The sequence below is a fragment of the Anomalospiza imberbis genome, chromosome 4 (genome assembly GCF_031753505.1).
Source record: "Anomalospiza imberbis isolate Cuckoo-Finch-1a 21T00152 chromosome 4, ASM3175350v1, whole genome shotgun sequence".
NCBI classification, from domain to species: domain Eukaryota; kingdom Metazoa; phylum Chordata; class Aves; order Passeriformes; family Viduidae; genus Anomalospiza; species Anomalospiza imberbis.
The window spans coordinates 44,457,972-44,482,246 of NC_089684.1; the positions used below are offsets into that span (position 1 = coordinate 44,457,972).

At 49.5% G+C, this 24,275-nt stretch overlaps 2 protein-coding genes across 14 annotated transcripts in view; one reads left to right on the forward strand and one right to left on the reverse strand.

Annotated features, from left to right (window-relative positions):
• Positions 1-1,946: 1,946 nt before the first annotated feature.
• Positions 1,947-10,881, forward strand: GRSF1 (G-rich RNA sequence binding factor 1). Of its 3 annotated transcripts, none has more exons than XM_068188210.1 (10): positions 1,947-2,190; positions 4,489-4,633; positions 5,301-5,456; positions 5,722-5,862; positions 6,726-6,855; positions 8,458-8,618; positions 8,743-8,870; positions 9,441-9,576; positions 9,797-9,880; positions 10,621-10,881. In XM_068188210.1, exons 1-9 carry the CDS (start codon positions 2,140-2,142, stop codon positions 9,853-9,855), a joined length of 1,107 nt encoding a protein of 368 aa, XP_068044311.1. In that variant the 5' UTR covers positions 1,947-2,139; the 3' UTR covers positions 9,856-9,880; positions 10,621-10,881. The 3 variants fall into 3 exon arrangements, with proteins under 3 accessions (XP_068044311.1, XP_068044309.1, XP_068044310.1); XM_068188208.1 differs by lacking the exon at positions 1,947-2,190 and adding an exon at positions 4,204-4,395; XM_068188209.1 differs by lacking the exon at positions 1,947-2,190 and adding an exon at positions 4,204-4,395 and having other exon boundaries at positions 9,797-9,875.
• Positions 10,882-11,955: 1,074 nt separating this feature from the next.
• The window catches only part of RUFY3 (RUN and FYVE domain containing 3), a 30,379-nt gene continuing 18,059 nt past the window's right edge, over positions 11,956-24,275 (reverse strand). For 7 of the 11 annotated variants that reach the window (XM_068188202.1, XM_068188197.1, XM_068188196.1 and 4 more), the window contains 15 exons: positions 23,061-23,162; positions 22,842-22,965; positions 22,577-22,638; positions 22,426-22,491; positions 22,275-22,344; positions 21,226-21,318; positions 20,704-20,784; positions 20,130-20,297; positions 19,329-19,426; positions 16,587-16,706; positions 15,369-15,471; positions 14,604-14,680; positions 13,450-13,477; positions 13,115-13,189; positions 11,956-12,810 (listed from right to left, as the gene is read on the reverse strand). In XM_068188202.1, the coding sequence (XP_068044303.1) occupies positions 12,667-12,810; positions 13,115-13,189; positions 13,450-13,477; positions 14,604-14,680; positions 15,369-15,471; positions 16,587-16,706; positions 19,329-19,426; positions 20,130-20,297; positions 20,704-20,784; positions 21,226-21,318; positions 22,275-22,344; positions 22,426-22,491; positions 22,577-22,638; positions 22,842-22,965; positions 23,061-23,162 (1,411 nt within the window). In that variant the 3' untranslated portion in view covers positions 11,956-12,666. Of the gene's footprint in view, positions 12,811-13,114; positions 13,190-13,449; positions 13,478-14,603; positions 14,681-15,058; positions 15,472-16,586; positions 16,727-18,632; positions 18,994-19,328; positions 19,427-20,129; positions 20,298-20,703; positions 20,785-21,225; positions 21,319-22,274; positions 22,345-22,425; positions 22,492-22,576; positions 22,639-22,841; positions 22,966-23,060; positions 23,163-24,275 lie in introns of those variants that run through there. The other 4 variants (XM_068188205.1, XM_068188207.1, XM_068188206.1 and 1 more) reach the window with 2 other exon arrangements.

Consider the following 24,275-nt stretch of genomic DNA (forward strand, 5'->3'; position numbering starts at 1 on the left):
GCGCCGCCTCCTCCCTCACAGCTGCGGACCTCCGGCATGGCCGGGCTCCTGGCGCGGCCGTGGGGCTCCCCCTCAGGAGTCCTTTCATGGCCCCGGGCACGGGCGTCTCACTCAGGCCTCCCCTCACAGCCATCGTGCCGCGCCGGCCCCTTAGAGAGGCCCGTGTGAGTGCCCCCAGAGACCTCCATGGAAACGGGCACCTCCTGCCCCTTCCGAGCCCCCCTTCTCCCCTCAGGACAAAGCGGGCCTGGTACCAGCCCGCAGGTCACCACCACCACCACCACCAGAAAAAGAAACGAAAGGTATTAACGGCGTTGCTACCCTGCTCATCAAACCTTTTTTAACGAAACGTGACAAAAGGGATTGTAATATTTCTTAATATTTGATTTGTTAGCAATTTCTACCTGGGCTGGTGAGGGCAAGCGGTGAGCAAAGGAGGGGCACCCTCAGGTGACACTATGGGCGGCTGAGGTAAAAAAAAAAAAAATCAAACTTCTGAGGTAAAAAACCTGCAGTTCTTTAAAGAAACCCTTGGCAGGCAGATATAGTCACATACCAGAGTATAATTTTCATGCAAACCCCTGGCTCTGTTTAGGTCAGTAAGAGGCCAGACTCTGCTGAGGACACAGGACAGGCAGCATGACCCCCAGGAATTCCCTCCCACCGCAAGGGGATTTGGCCATCCCAAAAACCTCACACTGCTGCAGGTAGGCCAGAAAAAAACCTGATGACTTTCAGAATTATCAGGAAAATTCAGCACATCAAAACAGGCTACAGTCCCACACAACACTAACTTTCCATCTGGCACGTCAGGGGTTTCAGCTCTAAGGCCTTAGGTGGCCACACTGACAGTCATCTGCTTCCCTCACGTTCTTAAATGCTGAAACTGCATTTTCCACTCTCTGTCCTTCAGACTAAGTCAAAATGCCAGGTCAGTGCATTTCTAAGTAAATTAAAATTACACTACTGTTTTTAGGACACCCTTAAAATCCAGTCTTTTACTGGGCAGCAATGGTGTAATTAAAAAGCATTTCACAATGTTGGCAATTCTCCTTGTGGCTGTATTAGCCAAAGCATTGAATGGGTCTGGGAGCACCTTGCCACAGATACTGTCAGACTAAGCTGGCCACGTAAATCAAACAGAAATACATCACCGATCTTTCTGGCACATTCCACACCCATACACTTCCTCCTACCCACAGAGCGTTTTTATTTTTTAGCGGCAAGTTAAAATTAAACGTCAGTTGCTGCAGTAGGAAATACTTGGCCAGGAGAGAGGCTTATGTAACGTGCAGGCTTTATGTCTCACGTTAATATTGGGCTGGTGGGGATGGCTGAGGGTCACATGAAGGGCTCTCCTCGGCCTGAGGGGCTGGCAGAGAGCTGCAGCCGTACATAAGGTAAGGGGGAGGCACGGCCGTGGCCTCGCCTCTGTCATCTCCATTTATCCAGCGTGCTGCAGAGCCTCAAGAATTCCTCTGGAAGGGCCCTCGGGCTGGCAAAGTGCTTCGGTCCCGGGCTGAAGTTCTCAGCTTTTCAGCACAGCTCGGTAAACACAGAGCATTCCAGCTGAAAGCGGCATCCAAAAAATGAGATCGCAAAACCGAGCGTGTATATAGGATCAGGAATACAAAAAAAAAGGGAAGCAACATTTTGTTTTGAAAAATAATAACACGGCGTACAAATAATTTTGGAAAACACTACAAGGGAACAGAAGGTCAATTTTTCTTGAAAGCAGATTACACAGAGGGATGAGGAATGTTTCCCAGTATAAGCACTTGTCTTAGCATCACATCCAATGATTTTCTGATCATCATTTTTAGTCTGATCAGACTAAAGAATAGCTGGTATCAACTGTTCTTAACAACAACCTGTTTAACATTATTTAAGAAAAAGGCATCCTGCCAGGTAGATAAATTCTCCAAGGCAGATAAATCCTTGGTCCACAGTAGTATGGAGGTATCTCCTGAGATTTGCTGTTTTTACAGAGGCAGATTCCCTCTCCTAAGGCAACTTCGTTCCACAGCAGTTCTGTCGAGTGAATACACGCAAACTCTCTTGTCCTAGGATGACCTTTGTATTCTCCCATAGGTGCAGAGACTCTGATCCAACATGTAACTAAGGAAGCTCTGAGATTCCATGGAAACTTCAGTTGCCAGCACTTGCCCAACAACACGATGCCCTCTAAAGGTAACTCTCACAAACCTGACAAGCTGCCAGACAAGCAGCAGTGGGCGTTTTTTCCTGTACGTGGGAAGCAAGCAAATCAAAGAAAAAATGGGTGGAAGATGTGCATCCCTTCAAGAGACTTTTCCTTGCAGCCTGCTTGGGTCACAGAAGAATGCCCCTAACATTCCCTCAGTCCCTAAGATTTAGGGATCTGCTTATTCAGTTAAACTGAAAGCACAAAAGCCAGTCTAGATATAGATAAGTGCTCAAGATGAATTCCTGTGGTTATCTTTTTTTTTTTTTTTCTTCTATAACATTTGCCTGCTTATTTAAAGAAGATTTTGAAGAGAAACCTGGCAAGTAGGCCACAAAAGTCTACTGGAATGTGAACCCCTTGGGCACCGAGGTCAACATTCCTTTGAAAATGTGCATAATATGTGATTTACCTTGAAAACCCAGAAGGGTTGAGAGTGCTGTTGTCAAGAGGCTGTGCTATTCACAGGGTTATAGTCTGTCACGTGAAAGGCTGTTACAAGGAACGGTTTACAAAAGCATCAGCCAGCAGCAAGAGGGTGGCATAAAGTAGCTTGTTCACATTTTCAAAATGGTGATAAGAAACGTTCGAGGCTTCTGATAAATGAGTGTGTTGGCAGCACAGCAAGATGAAAGACTTGTGCTGGAAAACCCAAGAGTGTATTTTGGGTCTGACAGTCTGCAGCTGAAATTGCAACTCTTACTTGGCAACCCCCAGGCTACAGCTACAGGGTGCTGGAAAAGAGAGGAGTATCCTGGCTGTCATGGCTCTTCTGATCTTCCTGATCAAGCTGGGGTCCTGCTGGGCCTGGCCTATCCTCCTCCTGGATACTTGCCTGAATACCCTGGATCTGAGCTTCCACATTCCCTCGCTGGGTTCCTCCACTGTTGGGGTTTGGGATTCCAGCTTGCCTTTTCCTACTCATTTTGCTTCATCCTAAAAATTTTTTTCTGGGTTCACCACGACTTACCTTTCCCACGTGTGCACTTAGGACATGCTGGTGCCAGCTCTTTCCCCTTATCCATCTTGGATGCAGCAGTGACAGCAGGACTGTCTTCCCAGACCACCTGGAAGGGGAATATTCTTCACCAACAGGTTCTGCCTGTTGAGACCTTCAAGCAGGGATGGGAGTGAGGGGCAGAAAATTATCTCTCCTGGAAAATCATTCTCCAGGGAAGGGCTGTAAAAGGCTTGTCAGTGATGAAGGCCGACCTAAAACTTTGTATTGGAAGAATCCATCTGTGCCTTGGGATCATCCCCACAGTGTGGGCAGCAGGGGAGGGGGGGATTCCTCCCCTCTGCCCTGCTCAGTTGAGATCCCGCCTGGAATGCTGCATCCAGCCCTGGGGTCCTCAGCACTGAAAGGACATGGACCTGTTGGAGCAAGTCCAGAGGAGGCCACCAAGGTTAGCAGAGGGAGGGAGCACCTCTGCTGTGAGGAAAAACTAGGAGAATTAGGATGTTTTCAGCCTGGAAAAGAAAAGCTTCAGGGTGACCCAACTGCAGCCTACCAGTGCCTGAAGGGAGCCTGCAAGAAAGATGGAGACTACTTACAGGGGCCTGGAATGACAGGACAAGGGGGGAATGGCTTCACACTGACAGAAGGAAGGGTTAGATGGGATACTGGGAAGAAGATCTTCCCTGTGAGGCCCTGGCACAGGATGCCCAGGAAAACTGTGGCTGCCCGATCCCTGAAAGTGTTCATGTGCAGGATGGACGGGGCTTGGAGCAACCTAGTCTAGTGGTACTTGTCCCTGCCCATGGCAGGGGATGGAACGGTTTGATCCTTAAGTTCCGTTCCAAGCCAGGCCATTCCAAGCCAAGCTCTGTGACAGGAAAAGTCCGCGGCGATAGCCGCGAACGCCCGCCCCGTCCCGGGGAGCCGCAGCGCGGGCAGAGCGGCGGGCATCCCCGAGCCCCGGGGGCAGCCGGCGGTGCCCGGGAAGCGCTTCCCGTGCAGCGCCTGCCGGGAAGGGAGGAAGGAAGGTCGTAGGGGCGGAGCCGCGATCGCCAGCATGGCCGTGGTCGCCGCTGCCCGCCGCGCTCTGTCCGCGCTGCTGCTGGGCCGGGGCCCGGCGCTGCCGCCCGCGCTGCGCCTGCCCCGGCCCGTCCCGGCCCCGGCCCCGGCCCCGGCCCCGGCCCCGGCTCTGGCCCTGGCCCCGCTCCGCAGCGCCCTCCGCGCATACAGCCAGGTACGGCCGCGCGAAAATGGCGGGCACCGACCCCTGGGGGAAACCGCGGCCTCCCGCTTCTCATCCGGGGCTTTTCTCGCGTGTCCGCGCCAGGTCACAGATGCTCCGTCCCACGAAGGTCGCCTCTCAAAGCAGGAGCCCGCGTCACCCAAGGCGGAGAGCGACAGTGTCTACCTCATCAGGGCAGAGGGATTCCCGTTCTCGTGCACCGAGGAAGATGTCCTTACCTTCTTTGATAGTATGGGTGTTCATTTTCCTGCCTAGCTGTTCTGCATGCTGGTATTAGCCCATTAGTTCATGACTGCTTAACAGAAGGAAAATTTAGAGACCATTAGCCAGAGGAAGATAAGGTCTTATTACTGTTGCAAAATTATTCACAACTGACACATAAAGGGAATAATCAACATCTAGACTGCTGGACACTGACTAGAAGCTCATCCTTATGGTCTCCTAAATTTAACTGGACAAGTCTTTCCCTTCTTAATCAGTGTCTCCAGAGCAAAGGCAATCCAATTCAAAGCGATGCTCTTACAGGCCATTATGGCTGGCCCAAACTCCTCTCTTTTTAAGAAACTGGAGGTTTTTACTAATTAGTTCAAACTGCAGTGTTGTTTTCTGATCCTAATATACAGCTTTTACATACCTTTGTAGGGCTGATCCTCCCTACCGTCATACGGTGCTGCATCCTCCCAGGGGCCAGATGCAAGTTTTTAAATTACTTGCTAGCCTGTCAAACTAAAGCAAGCCAGTGTGACGTTAAGACTGTATGTTAGAAATGCAAGTGTTCTGCCTTGTGTTCTGCAGTGCTGAGGGGATGAGCTCAGAGCCCTGCAGTCAGGACACAGAGATCCCTGTGTCTGATGCAGTCCTGTATGTTCCTGTGTTGTGTGTCCCTTGGTTTCCAGGCTGTAGAATTCGAAACGGTGAGAACGGGATACACTTCCTATTAAACAGGGATGGGAGGCGCAGGGGGGACGCCTTGATCGAGCTGGAGTCCAAAGCAGACGTGCAGAGAGCCCTAGAAAAGCACCTGAGGTACATGGGCCCACGCTACGTGAAAGGTGGGTTTGGAGCAGCAGGAGTTAATATTGCAGTGAAACTCCCCAGGGAATGAGAGCTCCTTGGGTAGTGCAGAGGCGCTGGGATGGAGCTGAACAGCCCATCAGCCACCACTGGGCCAAAACGTCCTAGGCTGGCCGGGGAAAGCAGAGGGGCGGGACCACGGAGCATGGGCCGGGGAAGGAAACGGGATGGAGCAGGGGTGCCTGCAGAGCGCTGCCTTCCTGTGCCCTGTGGGAAAACGCTCCGTGGCTGTGCTCCTTGCAGTTTTTGAGGTCCACGACAGCGACGTGGAGAGCTTGCTGCAGAGCCTGCGGGACGAGTCGCAGGCCATGAGCGATGGAGTTGTGCTGCTCCGAGGCCTCCCCTTCACCTCCACCGAGGAGGACATTGCAGATTTCTTCTCAGGTAACTCAGCCTGGGCCATGCCCTTCTTTTACCAGGCGTTCCCTTCCTTAAGTTGATGCTGTTGTTACTCAAGGGACGAGGCAAAGCACGTGCAGCCTCAAAACGCCTTAAACACCACAAGGAGTTGCTGTTCCCCAGAGGTCACACAGGCTTTCTGAGCACTCTGCAGAGTTTCCCTGCCCCTCTGACCTTGTGCAGGTCTAACCCAGGATCAATACTTTCAGCACTCTGATTTTGAGGCCAGGGGAAGCAAAGGAAGGAGTCCACATGTTGTGATCTGCAGTTGGATTGCTACCAGTGGATAATTTGGCAAACCTGAGAAGGAAAAAGGGTTTGAGTGATTGCTGCAGCGCAGATGAATGCAACGTGGGTGTTCCCAGCTGTGACATCAGGATGAGTAGGTCACATAAGCCACTTGAATCCTTGTCCCATGCTCAGTGCTGGAGCAGTCCAGGTCCTGGCTCCCCAAGATGATATTCTACAGCACAAAAAAGTGAAATTCACTGAATCTGACTTGAGTTTTAAAACATACAGGAAAAAAAATACCACAATAAGAGAAAATTTTAAGAACATTTGTGCTGTGGATCTACTTGTCCAGAAGCTGGATTCACTTACTTGAAACCTCAAATTGATTCCATTTTTAATTAAGTCTTCTGTTAAAACTGCCTTAAAGCAAAAAAAAAAAAAAAAAAGAGTTTAAAAAAGCCACTTAAGCCAGCATAAGCAGTTGTTTCAGAACTATTTAGCTGACCAATTAGCTTGTCAAAAAACAGAAAAATAAGGGGAAATTAAAAAAGGGTGTTCTCAGCTATAGCACAAGTTTCTGCCACAGTCAATGCCTTTTTCTCCCCTGCCATCTCTAGGTTTGAAAATAACAGATATAGCTTTCATTTACCGGGGAGACAGAAGAACAGGAGAAGCTTTCGTGCAGTTTGCCACTCCGGAAATGGCGGCTAAGGCCCTGCTACGGCACAGGGAATATATGGGAAGTAGGTAGGTACTTCCCTGGAGTTCAGGGAAGCCCATTCATTCTCATCCCAATGAAAAGAGGTGACAGCCTCCAGAGTGGGGAACACTGGATAGACACAGTTTTCCCAGGCCTCAGTGCACAGGGATCCTGTGTCTCCTTCAGACACGTGATCCTGCCAGATTTGCATCAGGTTCCTCCATGCTTTGGGCAGTTTTGGCAGCTGCTCTCCTGCCCCTCAGTGCCTGGCACAGCCAGCACTTCCTCTCAAGGAGTGCCTGTTTGAAGCACCTGGCTGGGGTCCATTCCCAGCAGGGACTGCTGGCCAGCACCACACCATCTCCCACCTCTTTGGGACCTCATCTCCTTTGGGAATTACGCCATTGTTTTCCAGTGCACTGAGCCCTGTGCCGCACATTTGCCTCACAAGAGCCTCTTTCCTCTCAAACCAAAGCACAAGGCCACCTTTTCCCAGAGTCATAATATCATTTAGGTTAGAAAAGGCCTTTCAGATCATTGTGTCCAGCTATTAAACTAAACACTGCCCAGTCCAGCCCCAAACCCTGTCTGTAAGCACCACATCTACACAGCTTTTAAATGAGCTGTGCTCAGAAAAGAAAACCCAAATAACCAAGGCTACTTTTCCCTGCTGAGTTCTCTGACTTCAATAATCTATAAAACTTTATCTGCACCCCACGTAATAAAAGAGTTTTCCAAACCTTACCTCTCCTCCTGCACACCAACTTCCTTCCTTTTGTTTCCTTACTTCCTGTTTCCAGACTGCATTTCCTTGTGTTTGTCAACCTCCCCGCTCATACTAAAAGCAAATAGCTGCTCTACAGGCAGAATTTGCTTGATTGATTAATTAATTAATTGTATTAATAGGACTTGCCTCCTCTTGAGTAGAGCTTAATTCTAAATCTGCTGTTACTTTTTTTCTGTCGGAACAAGAGCTGACCTGACTCATCCATCTGGCTCACACACCTCCATTTCCATGTGATTAGCCAAGAAATGGAGGGGTTTTCAAAATTGCTGGCAGCTGGCTCCCATTCATTTTTCCTGGTTTTATCCAGAACTGGCCTCCAGCAGGACCCAGTGCTGAGTGGGGACTTGGGTTGGGGCTGAGCTGTCAGCACTGTCAGCCTGTACACAGGGTTACTTCCCTTACTCTGGCTGCTCCCTTCAGGAAGGTGGAAGGCCCCCTCCCTTGGATGTCCATATTTCCTTTTCATCACACTGTTCCTTCAGTGCTCTGGAAATAGCCTGATTTAACACTGCTGGTGAAATCCCATCAATTTCATAGGCATACGGAGAATCTTAGGGCTCCGCTGAAGAATTCCCTGTGACCCTGGGCATCTTGTGGGTCTGCCTGTTCTGGGAGCTGTTTTGGGGCTGGGTCAGGTGTTAGATTTGGGGTTTGTAGAAATCAGTGCAGTTTGCAGAAGTGCAGCAAGGGAAAAGCAGCCTCAAAGAGAGCTGTGCCAGTGAAATGAGTTAATTCTGCAGCGCCTCAGCAGGGCTCTCACCCCCAGTACCTGTGCAGAGCCAAGGCAGGACATACCTGGAGGGTGCTTTCTCCAAGCCCTGAGTGCCAGGCATGCCATGTGCTCTCTTCCTTTGGGCTCCAGGTACATAGAAGTGTACGTGAGCAGAAAGCACCAGATGCAAAGGCACATGCCCTACAGCAAGCAGCTGATGGCCTATTCCAGGATGAGAAGAGAGTATGAATCCATCTCTGAAGACAGGGGCTGGAGAAACACTGGAGGCTCCCATGCCGAAGGAGAAATCAGTGAGTCCCTCCCTGTCATGAGTGTTCCTTGAGGCCCCTTCGTGTCACCCCATGTGCCCACAGCTTTCACATGAAGGAGGGGGCACTGCAAGCACTAGTGATGGTTTTTCCCTCCATTCCACAGAACTGAGCAAGGAAGGAACAGAAAGCTCCAGGAACACTTTAGAGTCTGAGAACACCTCATCACCACCACAGCACTTTGTCCATATGAGGGGTTTTCCTTCCCAAGCTAGTGCCCAGGACATAATAAATGTGAGTAACAGGCTGCGGATGGAGTGTGGTTCTGTCATTAGCCGTGCAAACTCTCAGTTAATTGTTACAGCTGCAGGGATTGCAGGCTTTTAATTATTTAGTGTCTGTTAGTCCTTAGTGCCATGTGGCTTTGGAAAGCTGTGGCCTCCGGCACAACAGGGATCTGCTCCTCTCCATGAATAAGAAAGAATTAAGGCTTGCTGGGTTGTCTCAATATCCATCACTAGGCTTGAGGAGCCCTTGAGAATCTAAAACAAATTTCAGAGTAGCTGACTGCATAGAAATGCTAACAGTGTGCATGGAGCTGCACTGGTGTGTACAGAACATGGGTGCCATGAGAGGATTTTTGTTCCTGGCAGGAGTTGCTATGCCAGAAGCTCACACGGGGTGGGACAGGTGGTTGGGGAACGCCTCGGCTCCACTCAGATGGATCAGGGAGCCTTTTGCTGCTCAGGAGCTCAGACTCCCCCATGGGTTGGTGGGTTTGGGGAGTAAAAGCATTGAGTTTCTGAGGAATAGGGTACATTACTGTTCTTTCTTTCTTACCAAACTCTCTTTCCTGCTTTTCAGTTTTTTGCTCCGCTGAGACCCACGAGGATCTTGGTGGAATATAACTCCCATGGAGATGCCACAGGAGAGGCAGATGTGCACTTCGAGAGCCACGAGGATGCAGTTGCAGCGATGGCCAAGGAGGGGTCACAGATAGGTAAGTCAGAAAAAGAGAGGTGATCCTACATCCCTGGGACTGAGACCTCAGGGGGTTTGGCACAACTCATCCAGCTGCTGTTGTACGCTGTGCAGAGGGATCACTTGAGTGTGGCTTTCCAAGTTATGATGTGCCATGGGCTTTGCAGAGGAGAAAAAAACAATACAGTGTAAACACATGCAAGTGTCTGACCTCAGCCCACCTCTCTTCTGTTGCCCAGAGCGCAGTGCCGTTGAACTGTTCCTGAACAAACATCCCAAGGGACAGGAGAACTGCTAGTGACAGTGGCACAGGCGCAGGTTTGGTGAGCACATCCCTCTGTCCTTCCTGCTCTCTTTGTAGCAACGCGTGCCCCAGGTTCACAACCCACAGTATCGAACCAGCCCAAAGGGTAAAACATAGAGGGGCTCAAGGGAACCACCCCCCAGCCTGACAGCAGGTGTCCACTCTGCATCCCACACCTCCAGATTCCACAGGTGCCAGTCCCGCAGCTTGAAAAGCTCTGATGGGGTTATATTCCCTGGCAAGGAGAGGAAACATGGCTAAACATTTCCCCGAGATGTGGCCTCATAGTAATTGGTTTTTGGATGGGGTGGGGTTTGATGTGACCATGAAAGATGGTCGACAGCTTGTGCCATAAATTCTTCTCAGGAAGTGGAGGGGGTGGTTCCTGCTCCCTAAGCCCTGGTCCCTACAGCAGGGAGGGCAGCCCAGCCATCCTGGGTTTGTAAATCCAGGCCAGGGAGAAGTCCTTGGGGCAGGTTCAGGATGTGCAGTCCGACCTCTTTCCTGCATCCCACGCTTCCTTGGCAGCTCCATCCTGTTGGTGCTTGTGCTGGGTGAATTAAACACCCCCACCCCGTGTGCCTGTGCTGCAGCCCCACCTGAGCATGTCCCACCTGGAGTCTGTGGTATTTTACTACTGCCAAACTGCACTATTTCATTCTAATAGAGGATTTAACTGGGAGTAAAATACAGGGAAAAAGGAAAACATTCACACTGAGGGAATGAATGATTTTTATTTTTCCTCTTCCTTGTTTTTAGGCCAAGGAAACACATTCCGTGGATATGAGCGTGAAGATCAGGTCCAAGTGTCACCACTCAGCGAGGAGGACAAGCTAAGATTAGTTCAGCCTTGTGTAACAGCTTGTAATAACTGTGATGGGCTGTGGGGAGTTGCACCAGCAGCAGCGGGAATGGCCAAGGCTGCAGGGTGGAGCAGCCCTGGGCTCCAGGTGCATCAGGCTGCATTAATAAAACACCAGGATTACCAATTAACAACTGAGTGATCTAAGTCCTCACACAGGTGCACACTGTTGCTCTGAATCCTTTTATACCACCAGCCCAAGAGAAATGGGATGGAAAGACCAGTCAGGAGGCAGGATATGAATGATCAATATTTTTTTATTGTGTGGAACAAAATTAACATCAGAAAACCTGTTCCCCCATTCCCAAGGTCCAGGTGTGAGCCCATGCTGGCATCACAGAGAGTACCTGAGCAGAGAGGGAGTTGTCAGCCAGCATGGTCCCAACTCCCACCTTCCAAAAGGCCAGGCCCATGGCAGCCACCAGTGCTGTGCTCTGGAGGAGCTCAGCCACCTCCCTGCTCCATGGAGTTTAATCCTCTATTTCCAGTTTAATGCTCCCTCTGCATTGCCTGGGTCTTATTTTCTCCTCCAGGGATGAGTCACACTGAGGTTGGGTGCAGGACTTCACACTGTTGGATGTGTACAGTAAGTACTCAAAACTATTGACACTAAACTCAGTGTTTTCTCCATCCACCTCATGTGTCTCACCCCTTCAGAGAACTCAGGAATTCACCTGAATTCCAGGCTTTTGGTATTTCAACACTGTTTACAACTCCTGCCATACTTTAGGGGATACCAGCAAGGAAATGAGTCAGGAAGCTGCCATGGGGGGCAAAAGAGCAGAGAAGAAAATTGGGTGGCTGAACATGCCAAGTCCTGAAAGGATCTAGGAGAGATGATTCCTGGTACAAAGCAGTACCAACCATGTCAGTACCTCGGCTCCAAGAAGCTTTTTCATGTGGTTCCAGACAATCTGATGACTAGGAAGTCCCCTCCAAGGAATTAACCACTATCCCCATACAACATCTGTACAAACCCAGTGCATTTGTCACACCAGTGCATCCCTTTTCTATGAACTACAGGACATTCTGTGGTCTCAGAGACTGCAGGAGGTGCCAGCAGGAAAAGGAGTAAACACTCCTGTGACACCAGAAAGCCACCACCAACTTTTTGGACTAGCAGAATTCCTTGAGGGAACAGTAACAAAGAATGATGAAACCTCTCTGAACTGTATGTGTAACTAAATTTTCACCCAGGTGAAAAGTGTTCCCACTTAGTTTTGATCCAACAGAAAGTGAAACGCCAGGTTTATCGTAACAACATTTCCATGTGCGTAAGGTGGAGAGGTGGATCCAAGTGGCCCTAAACCTCTGCCTGATGGGGATCGGGCCCAGCCCCTAAAGCACAGAGGGGAACAGAACATTCACAGCTTGGTTTGGGGTGTCCCTGTGCAGGCTAAGCCCCTAGTCAGAGCCCTGAGCCAGGGAAATGCAGGGAGGATGTGTTCGCTGGTGGCCCACCTGCCCTGCTCACACCATCGCCCAGGGTTCCCAGGATGAGCCAGCCTGTCCAGGGCAAACGGAAAAGGGGAAGTGGGATTTCAAGTGCAGCCAGATGTGAGGAATACCAACACTCCTGTTGGGTTTTGGGGAGCCTTTGCTCATCAGCAGCAGCACATACCCACGCCACACATGAGGGTGAGAACACTCCCGACATCCACATGCGGACAACAGCTCTGGTTTGGGCAGGGCCTCCCAGAGTCCTGAGACTGCTCAGGCACACCTGGGGGCTGCCCCATGTGATATTCCCAATGGAATTCTCCACAGCACAGGCTGATTTAAGGGCTCAGACTGTTTTAGTAAAAGGAGATTCTGAACACCAAGAAGCTGCTTCCCATCCAACCTCCAAAGCACATGTGCAAGCGTCTTCACATTCCCCCTGAGCAACTCCAGAAACACCATCAGCTACAGCCACTGTTTGTCACCTCTGTTCCACCCATTCCCTACAAGGGGCTGCTGGAATACTGCTGGATGAGCCGCTGGTGGCAGGGGTTGCAGACACGCTCGGGGTTGATGCTGGATGGAAGGGGCAGCTCGTGCACCGAGCAGCCTTCACAGAAGGTGCCCCCACAGTTCTTGCAGATGTTCTGGAATGTAGGAAAAGGACAGAGCAGTCAAGGAGAGGTTCAGGTCTTGGCAGATCATCTCGGGGCAGAACAAACACTGAGCTAAAGAAGGGAAGGGGGAGGAAAACCAAAACCACTGAACAGGGCGGAGCAGGGAACCATCACCCCATCAGCATTTAACAAAGTTCTGTTAAGGGCAGAGGGGCCTGCAAGGGCTCATTTCTTGGAACACGTCACCAGCAGGAATCTGTGTTTCCACAACAAAAAGCAGAGGGAACTCACAGTCACCAGGTGTGGGAGATGGCAGTTCAAGCCCAGGACTCACCTTTCTTTGGCTCCGGCTGTCCTCCTCCTGGCAGAGCTGGCAGATCTCGGCATGTCCAGGCCCCAACAGCTGCTCCTAAAGCCCAAGCCAAAACCAAGACATTCCGCTTTACACGGCTCCTGTGGCAGAGCTCGGCAGCAACAAGGGGGAACTAAACATGGTTTTCACTGGGAACAAGCTGGCAGCAGCAGCAATCCCCAGTGCACAAGACAATACAAGGCATCCCAGTAGCTCTCTGGGGGTCTGGCTGTGCTTTGCCAGGAGCATGGAGAAGGAGCAGATTTTGGTTCAACTGATTTACAGGAAACGACCAAAAAGGAAGGAGGATCACCCACCTGCTCTTCCTGCATGCCACTGGGAGACCTACAAGGGAACAACAGTGTCACTTAGAGCTGGCCTTCCCTCACCAGAGTTTTTAAATAAAACTTCTCTGCTATCAGGGAATCCCCTCATCCCTTATTTAAAACCCTCCTCAGATTTTTGAGTAGCATTCCTGGTTCAATGGGAAGAGCAGAAGAAAAAATTGCAAAATGCCCTCAGGAGAGCAGAAGAGAAGGGAGCATGAACACAGAAAAGACTGTCAAGGTGCTAGAGCAGAACAGTTTGGCTTTAAACACAGGCCTACAGGTTTGATCCCTAGCCCTGCTGTGAAACACAGCAATAAAGCACCACAAGGCCTGTAAACCATCAGCCTGACCCTCACGTGCTTAAACACTCCAGGTGAAACAGGGGTAAAAACCATCTCAGGCCTGGAAGGTTTTTAGTATCTAGCAGAGCAGATCTGAACTGCTTTATGCTATTTTAAGAGGATACTTTCCTGATTAACTCATGGATTAACTCAATGGAGAGTGCCTCGAGGGCACCGCAGAGCCCTGACAGTTAGAGCACTTCCAGTGGGCTGTTCCATCCTCCAGCCAAAGCCTCAGCACCGAGCTGTGCCCAGGGGCTTTGAAAACACCTTTTAACTCCTAAAACTAAATACTCAAATCCTGCAGCAAGAATCCTCCTCTGTAATAATTCAGCTTGGAAACAAGTGACCTGAACCACAATTTTACACATCTTCTTAAAATCACACTTGAAGTTATCTTTCCCCAACAGCTTCTCTTTAGGAGGTCCTAACACCCTTCTCCTTTCCCTCACCAAAGATACTTTGGACATGAGTTCCAAAGGTCTTGAATTTGGCTTACCAAGGATTCTTGAGTCAGAAAAATTAGTAAACAGCAGATTTAGATGGAAAAAAATTCTAAGATAAATGGGAGAGACACAGAACTTTTTCCATCTGAAAGCACTGATGGCAAACAAGAGAACCTCTTCCTTCACTTTGAGAGCTATGGAAAAGCAGCAGAGAACTCAACAAAGGGCATGAGGTTGGAAATCCTTAAAAGGGGAAGTCGGACTATTCCAAACTCCCTGTTGGCACAGAAACTGGAGAAGGGAAAGCAGGACTTGGGAAAGGAGAGGCAGAGATAAGATAGGTTTCCTTCCTTACCTGTGTGGCAGGTCACTGTTCTCTCTCAGTGGCTGCTTCAGTTTAGCATTTTCTTCCTGGAACTTGACCTTTCCATCCTGACAAAAAGAAACACCCATCAGCTGCACTAGAGGAGAACTCCAGTTTCACTTCTGCCACACTGCAAGGGGAGAACTGGCACTGCTATTTTGGGATACTGCTCTGCCCAGCCTTGGCACCAAGGGGTATCTGGGTCCCAGTTTCCTCTGGGAGCAGCTCTCAGTGCTTTCTCTCTGCTGTGAGCAGAGGGGACTGTGCCTCCCAGAGGTGGGCAGGGGTCCCGTGACCTCCTGCTACCAGAAACACCACAGCCACCAGTTCTTATTTGCAGAGCAGAGGCCGAGAAGGAAGATGGGCTGAAGAGGTTTTGTAAAAGCTGACCAGAGACAAACTTTCCCATTCAGCAAAGAAAACAATCGTCCTCTTCTCCCTGAGATGTGGGTCACAGCTGAACCACGAGGCCTAAAGCACTTCACTGAAATTGTGTAATACTTGTCAAAAAAGACAAAATGGTCTGCACCATTCAAGCAGACCAGAGAGAAACAAAGAACTGCAGAAGTCATCTCTGTTACTGCACAGTTCTCATTGCAATTCTAACGGCCTGTTCAGAGTATAAAAATGTTCACAAAGCTCCTCTGGTTGTAGCACATGAACAACAACCATTTACTGCCTGAGAAAGCTCAGTAAAAGCAAACAAGCCAAGGGAAACTGTACCTCAAACCCGAGCCAAAACCCAAGTCACATTACCTGTCTGAGCCAATTCTTTGGGCCTTTTTTGCTTTCTTGGCTGCGCTGGTGACTGTGAGACCATCTGTCTCTTTCCCGCCTTAGCTCCAGTTCTAGGTGGCTCCTGGAATGCCAGGTGGAATTGTGAATAAAGCACAGTTTTGGGACACTTGGCATTGACAACTGATGAGCTGTTTGACCCTTTCTTCACACTCCTAAATCAAGAGCTAAAACTGCCTCTTGGAACCCAAAGTTGTCTCGCAGGGTGTTCAGCCATAATATGTCAGGATGAAAAATCTACAAGTCTTTCATCTAGCTCTGGCACCATTTAGCGTCCAACTGATGCAAAACCAGACCCATTTGCCCATGTCCTCCTAAGCTCACCCATGCACTCCCAGGACCTCACACCAACTGCTGACCAAAGCCACCTGTGCTTGTCAGAGGAGCTTTTTGAAAAAAGAAACAAAAAGCTGGGCCAGGAGGGGAAGAAGGGACAAAAATCTCTGTGCATCCAGCAATGCTCCTACAGAGTTGATCCCAGTGACCCTGCAACAAGCTACAGATGGGTCAAGGCTGCAAGAGACGCTCTTCTCTTTTAAGGAAAGAGATTTGTCTGTGTCCCTGACACTGCTCAAGTGATGAGGCTGCAGGGGAGGATGTGATGGGTTTTGACAAGGTCTCTGTTTAGCTTACAGCAAAACTAAGAGCAGTTTCAACAGGGAAAAAATCCATGTCAAAGTACTGTGTGTCAGATAAGACAACCAAAATCAACCACTGCCCTTGCTCCAGCACCTTCAGTGTTTGCTCCAGGCAGAGACTTGGCTGCTCAATCCCTGCCCAGGAGCAGCAAATTGTTAATGTTAGCTTTGGATTTCCAAGTATCACAGAATAACAAGAGGTTTCAGTTGCCAAGCACCTTACAGACTATCTTGTTCCACCCTGTGCCATGGGCAGGGACACACCTTCCACTGGATCAGACTGCTCCAAGCTCTGTCCAACCCGGCCTTGACCACTTCCAGGGACAGGGCATCCGCAACTACTCTGGGCAGCCTGTGCCAGCGTCCAAGTGATGATGTTACCAAGTACTTCCCTCCCTGGATTTACACCTCGTGGCATCTAACACATGACTTGCCTCACTCCCTTCTCCATCCCCTGCTTCCCTCTGCCACCATCCCACCTGCTCTCCCCTGGACACAGCACCAACAGCCCAGAAAAGAGGTTGGAAAAGGGTCTCTTCACCGCTGCCTGGTGAGCTCTTCCACTTCCAGCTGGAGGCTGTTGATTTTGTCCCCAAACTCCTGCTTGAAGAGCCGGTTGTCCTGCAGGGCCAGCTGCCGGTCCTTCTCTGCCTGTCGCAATCTGGATTTGAGCCACATGAACTTGTGATAAAAAACAAAAGCCATGGTGGGGAGGAAGACTGATTTTAACCAACAAATAAAAAACCCAGTGAAAAGGTAAAGCCAAAAAAAGAGAATGGTAAAAATAATGGAAAGGAAGAAAAAAAGTTCAAAGCAAAGCAAAATGTAGGTGAACCAGGCAGAAGCTCTCGTTTTCAATAGTTTTTATTCTATCACTACAGTTTACAGCCATTAGATGAGAAACAGAAAACATCACTTTTATCCAGATTCGAAGCAAACCTCAAGTACACAGAATTTTAAGTCCAATTGGAGTTTAATGTACGTTACATTTCAGCTTTGCACAGGCAACTGGAACTTGCAACATAGGTTGTAGCTACTCTATTGAGAATTAGTGCATGTTCCTGGTCTCTCCCATGGATGGACACTTGGGCTCAAGCCCCAGGCACCAGTACACTGCCACACTCCCACTCGGGGCCTGACATCAGAAGCAGCCAGATCCTTAAATCTGTCTGATTTCAGCACAGACCTCACCATCCAACCCCCTGTTCCTACAGCAGAACTGTGCCATGGGAAAGGGGGTTCCCACCCTAACCAGCGGTTCACACACCTGGATCAAAGCTTCCACCTTTCCCTTAGGGTTACTTTTTCTCCAGGGAGTTAGGATGAGTTTCTAGTAGCAGGTTACTGAGGGGTGAGTTTATAGGTTCAAGCATGCGGCTCGGGCGTGGCAGGGAGGTTCCCAGCAGGGCTGTGCTGGGAGCCCAGGAAACAAGCCCCACAGTGGCCCACGCTCACATCCATGGGGACCAGGCTGAGCCCCGTGGATTTTTAAACACACCGAGGTGTTCTCTCCTGGTTTGTCACATTTGCCACCCACCGCCCCAAGGAGCACCGTCCCATAGGTCAAAGGGAGAACTGGCACCAAAGAATTACTACAGGCATTTCACCAGAGCAAAAAAACCCTTATTCGACACAGAGACTCCCCAAATCCAACCTTACAAAAGAAAAGAATACCTCGAGGAGCACTTATAAACCTAAAGCCTGCGAGAGGCCAGCACAGGGACTTCAGTGATCAGACAATGTTAGTTTTTAATAGTTCGAGCTACAGTTACTTCAGATTTTGCACCAGGGTTTTAAACTGGCAATTATTTTTCCTATTAAGAGGCATTTCCAAGCTTTAGCTCTTGTTCCATTAGCAAATTCCATTTGTTTTGAGCAAGGCAAACTCACAAGAAAATGCAAGAAGTGCAAAAGGCAACTCTTTTCAGCCACCAACTACTTGGACAAGTAAACGGCAAGGACCAAATTTCCATCTCCACTCCCCACTGCTGCACACTGGGTTCCTTCTCCTTTTTTTAATGTGTTTTTGCTTCCTTTAAACAAAGATCAGATTATTTTTTATAAAACTGGTAACTTCCCTTTCTGGGAAGGGGAGAGACCTCCCAAAACACCTCTCCTCCACTTCCTTGGGTCAGGAAGGACCACAGGGTATGTCTGGAGGGATTCCTGGCAGAGGTAGAAGCAATGCAAAGAGAAGGAGGTTTCCACTGAACTTACCACTCTATCGTGTTACTCTAAGACATCTATAGCTACTAATTCCGGACACATGAAGTTTAAAAGGAATAAGGATAAGTCCCCACCCTCCCCCCAAGTCCCTAAGGCAGAATCCAGGCAGGCTTGTTACAGGAGGGCCGGTGTTCCCGCAGCCGGGCCAGCGTCGCGCCCGCTTGGCTCGGACTCGGGGCTGAACCCACAGAACAGAAGAGAACGGGGAACGGCTTGGGGCACGCACACAACTACTGTCAACAACTTCCAGGGATGCATTTCTCGTCTACTTCACAAAAGGGCAATACAGAGAAGGAGCTGACTGTCCCGAGCTGGCCGCGGCCCGGCTGAGCCGCGCACGCGCTGAGGGCTGTGCTGCCGCACGTGGCGGCGGCTGGGCACAGCCACCTCGGCCACTCCTGATGCAGTCCCGGGGTGCTCAGTGGCCAGCTCGTTGGTACTGCAACACGGTTTAAATGGCAGGGCTGGGGATTGTTATACCCGACTAAATCTCGGCAGAACAACTCACTGATTTTAAAAACTCGGCAAATTCCAAATCAACTTTAGGTGACAATTAACATTTTAACAGTTGCTTTTAGCAATTCTCAAGTTCTCCCCTCATAAATGAGTTCTGATGTCAGAGCTGTGAGGTGGCCAGACATAAAAATGTCTAATGATGCTTCTGGATCAGTTTGTTTGCTGCACTATTTAAAGTTTTTGCCTGTTTCACCAAATCCTTTTCACTGTATAAGTAAGTCAGAATGAAGACGATGAGAAAAGGGAAAAAATAAGAACAGCAAGAGAAAAAGAACACATGAATTAGAGCAGGTATCATGAAACATTTTCTAACACAAACTTGTTCTGAAGAAAACCACCACAGAAACCCTAAAATGAGAGCACCCAATGGAGTGCAATGCACTCCTCATTAGCCAAGTCCCAGAGGTGCTGCTTCCACTGCTCCCCCTTGGGCAGCTCTGTCAAGCAGAGCACTGGGACTCTCCCCTGGCCCACTCTGGATCTATGGGACACTACACTAAAGGACACACCAGGGGATCATGGTTCAAGTTTCCGGTCTTACCTTTGTTCCAGCTGTTTGATGGTGGCAGCCATCTGATTTGTTTTTTCTTCCAAGCGGCTGTTTAATTCACTCTTCTGTTTCACTCCCATGTCTGAACTCTGGGAAAAGGAGCAGCGGGGGTTTGTGTAAGGAATATTAAATCCCAGATAAACCCCCATAAATCATTTGGCACACGAAACAACAGGGCAGAAGACAAAGAGGCAGGAAAAAAGTGTTGGAAAAGCAAGTGCCAGGTCAGTATTGCAAGGACAAATGTTTCACCATAGAGGTGGCAGAACAATGACACCATCCATGAAGCTTCCTGGATATGGAAAACGCATGATGCAGCGCCTGCTAAGACTCAGTATCTTAATATAACTCAGCTGCTTTGAACAAAGCCACTGGCTCACAGAGAGCAAAAGCTACTCTTTCCTGCTGTCAAATTGATTTTGGGATCTATTCTGAGCATTGTGTTGCTGTTTGGAGTCTGCTTGTGTCACAACACAGGAGTTACACCAGGAGCCCTCCACACCAGACTGTGCTGGAACACAAGCTCCCGCGGCTCTTTTCACACCACAAAACCACTCAAGATGCTTTCTCCATCTCACACACAAATTTCTGGACCATGATGGATTTTTGTTCAGAAGAAATTGCATTTGTCTTTACCCTCCACCATGTTCCAGTGTTCTCACAGCAGGACAGGAGTGCGATGCGCAGCCTGTGATCCTTCCACACCTAGCACCTTTCCAACAGGCAGGAGGAATAAATGCACAGCAACTCTCACTTTTGTCTGGAATTTCCTACATTTCCTCAGCTCCCTACCTGCAGCTTGAACGACAGTTCATGCTTTAGAGCCCTGAGATCGTCCAGCTGCTGCCTGAGTGCCACCAGCGCATCCTGCTTTTCACAGACATCCTTCTCCAGCATCTTCATGGCCAGCTCCATCTCCTGCCGCATTCCAATCTGCGCCTCCAGCTCCTTCTCCACATCCTGGAACACAAGGAGCCCTCAGCATTTCCAGGAGGTGCCCTCATGACGCAGGGGTAACCACCCTTCCCTTCTGCCCACGCAGTCCCTACCCACAGAGTGTGCTGCTGCCACAACTTCAGAGGCACTCGTCTGACACATGCCTTAAGGAGAGTAACTCCCTGGTTTTCAGTCCAGTATCACAGCCAGCTGTGCAGCATGGCTAGCAGAGAGTCAGGGAATTCTGCATGGGCCTGTCTTTGGGATGGAGGGGTCTAAGGAAATATTTTATTTCCTAAAGCAGATGTTATTTCCTTAATACCTTCAGGTCAGGCATTTTTCTCCCCACGCATGTATCGAACAAGAGCTCAGCATGGCCGTGACCCTCTGCAGCCCTGTGGGGTGAGCCCAAAGCCCCCCTGGTCCTCACCAGGCGCAGCTGAGTCTCCTCCTTCAGCTGCTTCCGTGCCTCTGTCAGTGCCTGCCCGTCAGCACTTCTGTCTTTGGTGGCCTGAGGTAACAGACACAGTTCACTTGGTATTGTGTACTGCCAGCCCTCACTTGACCTCATTATTGGCTTTTCCCCAACACTTGGAATTCTGCAACAATTCAGGACAAACCAGCACAACTCCTATTTCCTGATTTGCCTGTCGTCCCCCCACCCAGTAAGTCCCCCTCCCTCCTGTCCCCTGACACCTTGCCCAGTGAGCTGTAAGGTGTGGGAGCTTCCGGCTCCGTGCAGGCTCCCTGCTCCCTCCCTATGGCCAGGCAGGATTCCCTGTGGCAGGGCCCATCTGTTCCCTCTGCACAGGGCCCACTTGCCATTCCTCTAATCCCCTGTGGGGTTTGTGTGAGACACACAAGGACATGAACTCTGCTCCAAACAAGCCATTCAGGCTAGGCCTGCCCCAGGGCTCAGCAATCATGCACACACACACACAAACACACCAACCTTACGGCTGGACTCCAGGATGTAGGAGCTTTCTTCCTTAACCCGCTCCATCTCTTCCTGCAGCGTAATGATCCTGTTGTTGGCAACTGCAAGCTGGGAACAAAACACAACAGTAACGCACCAAAAACATACTTCACTTGTTTTTTTCTCTCTTGACCCCAGCAGATGAGGAAGATTTGGCTGGAAATGGAGGACGAGCAGCACACAGCACCGTTAGGGATGGGACACCTGGCCCAGAGGAATTCCCACGGATGACAGCACTGCAGACCAACAGATTATTGTAAGTATATGATCAAAGGCAAAAGGAACTTCAGAAACTCCTTCTGGCTTTGTAACTCACAACTCACGTAAGGCTCACGCACAGGAGCAGCTCAGAGACATTCCAAGGGATCAGCCATGCTATCCTGTGACAAACCCAAACACAACTCCCAGAGCTCAGGCCCAACGCGCGCATGGCTGTGAAGTGTGACACAGCTCATCACCTGCCCCCCGCCTGGCACAGCGCCTGCGCTGTCACAGCAGCCTCGCTCTGCACACGCTGCAGGCTTCCCTTGGCAACTTCATTGCCAAACCCCAACAACACTGCAGTCATCCCTGCAATTCACCTCCTGGTACCACACCACTGTGCAGGTAATACACCAAAAGCCACTCATTGCATCAGCTAAGAGCTGCTGCCATCCATCTGCCAGGGAACTGACCCCAAAACATCTAATGACATTTATGCCATCGGTAACGAGCTGCAGACCCATGTTAAAACACAGACTGCACCTAGGCCTCATGTACCCGCTGTTTACCATGCTCAGGCTGGACATCTCACTTACGACATTTTTTCCTTTACTTTTTGCAAATTTACATAGACATACAGTTGATTTTCCAGCTTGTGTTCAGTAGTGACATCCAGTGAAATTCCTTGGCAGGTCAGCTATTTCAGTACCATCATTTAACACCCCTCGTTCTGTACACCAGACATCTGAAAGGAACCCCTCCCTCCCTGGTTAATCCCTAACTCCCAAAGGCCAAAGCATCTGGTGGTTTTCCATGACACTTACCTCCTCGGTCAGCTTGGTGTTGGATTTCTCCAAAGCATCCACCTTGGCCTGCAGGTTGTTTACTGTAGCACTGTCGAAGAGAAAAAACCCTACAGTAATTCCTTCACTTTTTAAAAGCCTGTTAATAAAGAGCCAAGAGAACATGTGTTACCTTAGATGTCGATTGAGTTCTTCTACATAGTTCTTCTGGTCCAAAATAGCAGTTATCTGACCATCTCTGGAAAAAAGAAAAAGGGCAGCCTGGAACACCTGAACACACATTCCCAAGAGGGGAGCAGCAAGACAACTGCGTGTGCACCTACCCTTCGCTGCCTTTTGTGCTGTTCCCGTCTTTCAAATACATGGAGAAATCAATAACTCCAACCTGGAGAAGGAAAATATGCATTTTGCATTAAACACTTGGTTTCTAAGGCCAACCCACTGTTGCCAGGTGTGGAAGTTTTGAGTTAGGACATCAGCACCTGCAGCACTTCAGCAAGGGTTCATTACATCAGTAAGCTATGCAAAATTAATGCATTTTTCCAGCTTAAATGAGCAGAACAAACCCATTAAGTGAACACCCAGTACCTGGGAGTCCAGGTCCTCTCCCTTCATGCAGAAGTTGGCATCGATGACATTCAGACCTACGAGGAGGCCAGCAATGATGGCACCTTCCTCCTCCATCATCAGTGCGTTGGGCTCGTAAAATTCACTGTGGGAAGAGGTACAGAGGAGTGAGATAGGAAAGGCGATCAGGATCTTACAAGAGAGCAGAAGTGAACCTAACTGAAAGAGTCCAGCACTCACCTGAGAAGATCCTTTCTGTTAATCAAGGCTTTCATGTACTCTGAAAGTTTCTTCTGCATCAGAGCCAGGCGAAGCCAAGCTCTTCCTCTGCCCACAGGTGTCCTGCAAAGGCCAGAAACAAACATTTCCAGACACCCTGCAAGGCACAGTCATCAACAGCTTTAATAACCCCACTCTACCTCAAGTTTCTGCACTTCTAAGACAGAGTTGGCACTGGTGCAGAGAAATACAAGGTACGTAAGCACAAATAGGTGCAGACCGATTAAACCAACACTGTTTGTCTCTTAACTCATGATGTTTGTGTTGCCATACTAAAACATATCCCTGGCTTTATCCCTGCTGGATGCTGCCAGACAGATCAGCTGCTTCAGCTCATCACCTTCTGAGTCACAACCAGTTCTGCCTAAGTCACAGGAACATGCACACACCAGCACAGCTGCCCAAGACCACTCCTTGGGGTGGGTCAGGCTGGATGGCATCTGCCCAGACACTCAGAAACACCAACTCAGTTCTGTTCTCCTCGGGTGCTTTGCTCCTGAACACCCTCACAGGCTGCCACAGGCTTGAGTGCCAGTCCTTCCCCTCTTTTCTCCCGGCCACCGGAAGCACGCCGCTCTAACACACTGACCTCACCTGGCATGAGCAGCAGCAGCCCAAGGAAGCCATGGCCAGTACTGCCCACTCCTGACTCACTAACAGGACCTGGCACTTCCAAAGGGTCACTCTGAACACAAGGTTTAGAAACGCACCCTAAAACTGTTCTTTACTTCCATTCATTTCCTATTACAACGCTCTACAACAGGAAGAGGTACCAGGAGCTCTGGCACAGCACTGGTCCTCTCAGCTGCTGCAGGAGTCCTGCACACACCTCCAGGAAAAGCACTTGTCTGTATGAACGTGACTAAATACTAACCCAAAAGCAATTTATTGAATTTATCCACCTATTCTTTCAGCAAAGATGCCTCCCATCTTTAGTCCTGATCCTCATACAAAAGCTTCCTTACCCATTTTTCTATTCCAAGCTAAAAGCTTCTCAGTTTCTCTTACCATGACATAGGCAAGGCTGAACGTGATGTCTGAAATTCCCACAAAACTTGTACAATAAATATATGCTTCCTGTTGCTTTTTGCCTCCCCTCTTTAACTAAAACTACTGTCTTCTCCAGCTTGGTGCCTAAGCTTTCCTCTCACATATGCTTTACCTGAAGTTATTTAC